Here is a 6,878-nt window from a genome sequence, read left to right as displayed (position 1 = left end):
ATTAAAAAAATAGTACGAGAATTGCATTAGATTTTTTTTAAGTACAGGTACTGGACACCATTTTGCCTTTATTTTATAAATTCAATAATTTTCTTTGTGCAGAATAAATCTGGGCTAGGCTAGTAAGAGTAGGAAACCTAAAAGGCCCAAAAGGAACACGACGGGCCAATCTTAGGTGGAAATATCAACGGATACAATGTTGACACGTGTCAACATAACCCCGCCTTATCATGGCCTACCAAGTATTTGTCATGCATGGAGTGACACGTGTACACAAGTTCTGTTTCGAGTTTGTAGGTAAAGCCCACCAGATTCCTCTCTCTACTGTTCTAAAATTTCTAATCCCTCCCTCGAGTATTTCCTTAAACGAAAACCTCGTTTTGTTTTTGAATTTTTATATTTCGTCTTGTTTGTTTGCATGAACTCTCAAATCCCCAAAAACAAAAACAAAAAACTTAAACAAAAGAAAATTCCCATATTCTCTTCGAATATTGAAACTTTCCTTCACTTTCCCCCTGGAAAAATTTCAACTTTTCTTTTCGGGAAAAAATGAGGTGGGAAAAGGTTCAGTCATACCCAAAAGAAGTAGGCGGTGTCGGAGAAGCATATGCTGGGCCAGGGAAGAGATGGGGACATACGTGCAACGCAATTAAAGGGGGCAGATTTCTCTTTGTTTTTGGTGGTTATGGCAAGGATAATTGCCAAACCAATCAAGTTCACGCCTTTGACACTAGTGAGTGTTTTTTTTAAATCTGGGTTTCTTTTCTCTTTTCATTTTTTTCCCTACTTGTTTCATATTTAAATGAACTTTTGAGTTTATAAAGTGTAGATTGTGTTTAGTGTTTGAGTTAGAATTTGGATCTTGAATGTGTTGGCTATGTTTTGCCAAGTGATTCTTTTGGTGGAAATGTTATTGAACCTTATTTCTCTAGGGCTTTATTGTGTTACAATTTTTCTGTTTTAGGGTTTTTGGTGCAAGCATCAATGCTTTGATATGCTTGGTTTAACATTTATTGCTGATAGGAATGATCTCATGCGTATGCTACTTAAAGATTGCCGGGTAGTTTTTTAACAGACATTTTTTGTGTGGGTATTTCTGGTTCAGCATACTATTTTCTTGATTCCATTCCGGTTTGGCTTTAAACAAAAATAAATAATAATTTTTTTGGAACCATTTAACATGCCATTCCTTGATATTTTTCTGTACCAGTTAATTGATTGTATTTATCTTTTCATACTTGGGTTGTTATTAATATCATTTATGATCCTAGGAGTTCTTTTGGAGGTTCTTTAATCGCTCATGTAATTCAATATTGCAACTTTGCAGCTAAGCAGACATGGAGCCAACTAGCAATGAAAGGCACACTGCCAATGCCAAGAGACAGCCATAGTTGTACTACCGTTGGTGACAATCTATTTGTTTTCGGCGGCACTGATGGGATGAACCCTCTCAAGGATCTATATATATTAGACACTGGTGAGTTATTACCGCAATTCGGTTTCCTCACCTCTCGTTACCCTTTTTCCTTTTCAAATTGGTTCCACTTTAGTTCCAGTGATAGGAATCAACATAATTTTCTTTTTAAAGTTTGTTGTAGGAATTACTTTTCTTTGGAGATATTCATATACTTGGTGAGACGGTCTTGTAAATTTTTTACTCTCATAACTCTGAGGAAGTTATATTCTCAATCGTGCCCTCTGAAGCTCTCATATTTTATTAAATAATTTAAAAATAATACTTATATTTGTGGAGAGTAGGGTAGAAATGGAAAGATATTTAAGGGAAACTACTAGATGGCTATTGAAGCGATCACACGAAGTTAACATTTTCCTTTTTTCTGTTATTTTACCGTTCTAACAGTCCCGGGTTACTAATCGGGGCGTTATGTGATTAATGAGAATGTCAAAAGTGATTGCCTTGCCTTTGTTCTTGGAAAAACCTATAACACGGATAGATCTCCTCGTTGAAGGGAGATTGAAACTTTAGGACTCGTTAACAGACAGATGAAGATCTTTTAGAAATTTCTTTTTTTGAAATTCTAACTTGGTTTATTCAATTATCAATCCGCCTCTTTTATATGGAGTTTACACAGTTCACTTGGTAGACATACTAACTAAGTAATCCTACTAAGGAAATCCTTCTAAAAAAAGCAAGAAATACTCAATTAAAATCTCAATATTTTCCGAATAACGACAAAATTGATCTGTACTCAAATAATAATAATATTCTTTTTCGCGAAAAGAAAATATTATTTTCCTAATAATTAAACCTAATAATTAACTTAACAATTTCCTTAAGAGTTTTTGCATCGAAATGAAATTAAGTGGTTTGTTGTTTATTTTGCCAAAAGTCATCCCTGAAAACCATCTGTGGGCACCTTCAATTAATGTTAGAAAATATGTTAACACCTTACATGCTTATCTTGCAGTCACGCACACATGGATCTGTCCAAGTGTAAGAGGTGAAGGGCCAGAGGCACGTGAGGGTCACAGTGCAGCTCTCGTTGGTAAACGACTCTTCATATTTGGTGGCTGCGGGAAGTCTTCTGATAACAATGATGAAATATATTACAATGACCTATATATTCTAAATACAGGTAAACATCTTGACAATGGTTTATTCTTATCTTCTTATTGCATTGGCTAATGTTGGTCTGATTAATTTGATCCCAGGTAACTTGTGTACTTCTGAGAATTGGAATTGAATTGTCTTTTGTATGGCTCAAAACACTTGGCTGAAGGGACATTTTTCCCTGGGTTTTATAGATTTTTTTATTTTTTCGGAACTCTTTGCTTGTAGAGACCTTTGTCTGGAAACGTGCTGCAACATCAGGGAACCCACCATCTGCTCGTGATAGCCATACTTGCTCATCTTGGAAGAATAAAATTATTGTGATTGGTGGTGAAGATGGGCATGATTATTATTTGTCTGATGTTCATATCCTTGATGCAGGTTTGATTTTTTTTCTTTTCTACAAGTATATCATTTATGTGTTCTTCTATGTATGCATGCATGTCTTAAGTTTGTTTAGTTTTCATCAGACATCTGACTTATTAAACAAATTATATGTTTTCATTGCTTGAAAACATGAATATAAGTTTTATGCCATACTTTTAATTTTGTTCTTGGAATTTTGTTATATATTCTAGATACTCTTGCATGGAAAGAGCTGAATACCTCTGGCCAGGTGTTGACACCTCGTGCCGGCCATTCTACTGTGGCTTTTGGCAAGAACTTATTTGTTTTTGGGGGATTTACGGATGCTCAGAATCTTTATGACGATCTCTACATGCTTGATCTTGGTACGTCTACATAATTGTTAATCATGTGATCACCAATTGAATTTTCTGTTTCTTGAAATCATCATAGTGAGTGTTTTAGAAATTTGAGGTTCAAAGTGGAGGGAAATGCAATATTTTAGCTATTCATTTGTTCGTAATTCTGTCCATGTGGCCCAAAAGGGTTGCTTACTGATGAAATAATGCTATGCACTAGTGTGGTTAGTTCATAATGTATGTTTCCTACCATTGGCACAGATATCGGCATTTGGACCAAGGTGATAACTAGGGGTGATGGTCCTTCTGCTCGATTTTCTGTTGCTGGGGATTGTTTGGATCCCCTGAAGAGTGGTGTTCTTGTGTTTATTGGTGGCTGCAGCAAGACACTTGAGGCGCTGGATGACCTGTACTACTTACACACAGGTTTAGTGTGAATATACTATTTACCTTGATTAAAGAAAAATTACATCCTTGACTGCGTTTTATATGTGATTGATTTGGATCGTGGAACTCCATAAATCTCTAGTTAACCTTCAGCCAAGTTTCCAATACTGATTATTATGCTCACAGGACTTGTTGTATGGGATGAAAGGAAGCTAGAGAAGTTATCCTTGAGAAAGCAGTTGAAGCTCAAGTGTCAAGAACAAAATCTTTCCAATTTTGGACACGATAAAGCTCTCCTTAGAATTGATGTCGGGAATCATGTGAACCAACCCATTCCTTTATCTAGCTCTGGCCAACCGAGTAAGAACTCTTTTACTTGTCTTCTGATTTATTTTCTTATTCTATAACCATTGTCACTCTTAAAGTTATGCTGTTTAAGGGTCTCTCTCTCTCTCTCTCTCTAGTTCCTAGTCTTATCATCTCACCCCATAACTCCAATGATAGGCACAATAAAATTAGTGTTCTGTTATGCATCTTGCTTTATTTTCATATGTAATTATAAACAATAAAATCAGGCTTTGGGTTACTGGTTACCGAAGTTATGTCCTATACTTTGCACAAAACATAAACTTAAGAAAACGAAAAGGGACTTTCAGACCTCCAGGTTACTTGTGTTTTATGCTATTCTTTGCAGTTTGCATGGTGGTGAAATGTTATTGGAGTCCTAACCTAAACTTTAGTTTCAGTGAACTTATTATTATTATTATCATCATCATCATTATAAGTACAAGTCAGTAAACAGACAAAAGAGCCTGGTTTCATTATCGGGATTTAAGTTTAGAAAACTGTTATCATTTATGCACTCATGTACTACCCAATTCTGCAGGAAGAGAGAATTTTCCATTAAACGAAGTCCTGCTTCAAGGAAAGAAGACATTTCAAGCTAAGGTTACTGAGAGCTTCCCACACGGATATACCATCGAAACTATTATAGACGGGAAGCCTCTTCGAGGAATACTTTTTGCTAACGTGCCTGTACAAGTACCCAATCTTAATTCCAGCCGGTATAAAATTCTTGCCGCATTCTTTCTCCTTTAGCCACCATTGATCATTGTTGCAGCATTATTTTAGATAATTCTGGATTATCCATCATCAGTCACTGCATAAATTATATCTTGGATACTTTTCGCTTGGCTTAATATTGTATACTCATTTCAGAAAAAGGGCTTTTGTGGAAGTTGGGGATACTGTGTTAAACGGTTATTGCAATAGTAAATTGGGAAGTGTGAGGCAGGATTCTGGAGACCATAAACAAGCTGATGTTCACGAGAAGGATTATTTATTGCTTGATACAGAAGCTTCTGCTCCAAGTTCAACGAATTTGGCACAGTCTGATCTATCCACCCACAAGGTTAATGCCTTCTTCCTTTATGTCCACTGTACAAAAGCTTGCACAAGAATTTGGGTTTCCTTTAACAAGTCAACTACATGTGGTAAAATCCTGGAATTTCTTTTCCGATGTTCTTAAGACTGTTTTGCAATTTACTGCCATCAAATTGGTACTTGTCAATCCAGTTTGGCTACTGGAAATTTGGAGTTATTGAATCTGTGGTTTATGCTTTTTTATTCCCTTTCCATTGTCAGTTCTTTCTTTAATATACTCGTGAGCAACATTGCTTAAGCAGTTAGGCCTTTTAGCAGTCATTGTATTATATGTACTTTTTGCCATGCAATAATTGGTGAATGTTAAGTTCTTGAAGTAGCCATGCGCGTCCAACTCATATCAGATATTGGTATGGGGATATGACCCTTTATGGACTCTTCAAATACATGAAAAGTAAAATTTGAAGACACCATGAGCACACCCAAGTCCAAGTATTATAGCCTATAGCGATTTATCATGTGTTTCACTTTGCCAGTCTGTTTATATCCTGGTGAATATTTAAGTATATTATGACCCATTTGTATTTGGAGTACTGGCAGGATCCTGCAAAGCAAGATATTTCTCCATCAGCAGCTCATCTGAACCTAAATGATGACAAGGCAGGCGATGCACTGAACTCTGGTACTGAAGGTCTGGATGGAATTGGAGCCATGAGTGCTGGTTTCTCTATTAACTCATCTCCAAAGCAAGGTATGAGTGAATGGAAGAATCGTTTAACTTGCAGCTAATTCCAATGACAGTTTTTTGCTGACTTTTAATCCATGCTCTAACGCTTCATTTTGCTTGAAATACCCGTGTCTGATATTTATTCGGATATGAGTGTAAGTATATGATCCTTAAAATATCCTCCAAATATATGAAAGGGAAAAAAAAACTCAGGAAATTTTGAAATACCTGTATAGGACACGTATTCATATCTTCACTCAAGTCTGAGTAATATATGGCCTCAATTGTACTTTTAGATAATAGTGAGATTGGATCATTTAGGCTTTGCTTGATATGAAGGATGGGAATGAGGAAGGATGGAAAATTTGTTAACCAAGTATTTAAGATTCAAAGAAAGAAACTGATTATGATTCTTAAACATTTGAAATTTTTTAAATCATTGTTCATTCTATCCTTCAGAACAAACTAGGCCTTAAGGCTGCTAGTTGAGTAGTAACTTCTCTATGCAAGAGCTTTCTTGAGGAAAAAGTTTAACGGAATTTCTTAAGAGACCTTCAGTAAACTTCATGCTATAATATTTACAGTGCTACTCATTGTTTTTATTTTAAGTTCATCTGATGAATACAAATTCTTGCAATGTTTCTGGCAGATGAGAGGAGACCAGATACCTTGGAGCTCTACAATACCAATAAATTGATATGAACGGTGATCAATCTTTAACTCCATTATTGACGACAACCCAACATAACGAAACACACAAACCATATGTATATTTGTGCTTCAAGGTGGTTATTGATGCATGTTGTGTTACTGATGTATGATACTGAATCTGCTTAGCTTCTAGCAAAGTATTCTGCTTAGCTTCTAGCAAAGTATTCTGCTTAGCTTCTTTTTCACAGTCTAACAACTAATATCTGTTTTTCCGGGGTTCATACCGGGATCCATGCTGTAGTTTTGTTTAGAACTGGTGATGTCATGATTATCATGTCTTCTTTAGATTGAGAGGATTTCGGCAGAAAGCATCCCAGTCCCAACATACAGTGTAGGGAATGCCGATTCTAATCGGAGTCCTGTGCATTTCCGGGTTTTGATAAATGTAACATTT

At 36.0% G+C, this 6,878-nt stretch overlaps 1 protein-coding gene across 1 annotated transcript; it reads left to right on the top strand.

The window, feature by feature from the left end:
- Positions 1-385: 385 nt before the first annotated feature.
- LOC120158638 (kelch domain-containing protein 3-like) lies at positions 386-6,633 on the top strand. The gene is made up of 11 exons (XM_039169451.1): positions 386-733; positions 1,328-1,477; positions 2,430-2,597; positions 2,801-2,953; positions 3,151-3,303; positions 3,538-3,702; positions 3,850-4,023; positions 4,550-4,727; positions 4,882-5,074; positions 5,647-5,797; positions 6,423-6,633. Exons 1-11 carry the CDS (start codon positions 550-552, stop codon positions 6,473-6,475), a joined length of 1,722 nt encoding a protein of 573 aa, XP_039025382.1. The 5' UTR covers positions 386-549; the 3' UTR covers positions 6,476-6,633.
- The last annotated feature ends 245 nt before the right edge of the window (positions 6,634-6,878 follow it).

This window comes from Hibiscus syriacus, unplaced genomic scaffold (genome assembly GCF_006381635.1).
Source record: "Hibiscus syriacus cultivar Baekdansim isolate YM2019G1 unplaced genomic scaffold, ASM638163v2 tig00111330_pilon, whole genome shotgun sequence".
NCBI classification, from domain to species: Eukaryota; Viridiplantae; Streptophyta; class Magnoliopsida; order Malvales; family Malvaceae; genus Hibiscus; species Hibiscus syriacus.
Note: the sequence above shows the minus strand (reverse complement) of the source record. Positions and strands in the feature narration are given on the sequence as shown.

Coding starts and splice junctions, on each gene's coding strand:
- LOC120158638 (XM_039169451.1), top strand. CDS start 550: ATGAGGTGGGAAAAGGTTCAGTCATACCCAAAAGAAGTAGGCGGTGTC. Junction 4,024..4,549: donor ATCTAGCTCTGGCCAACCGA/GTAAGAACTCTT, acceptor CCAATTCTGCAG/GAAGAGAGAATTTTCCATTA. Junction 5,075..5,646: donor CTGATCTATCCACCCACAAG/GTTAATGCCTTC, acceptor GAGTACTGGCAG/GATCCTGCAAAGCAAGATAT.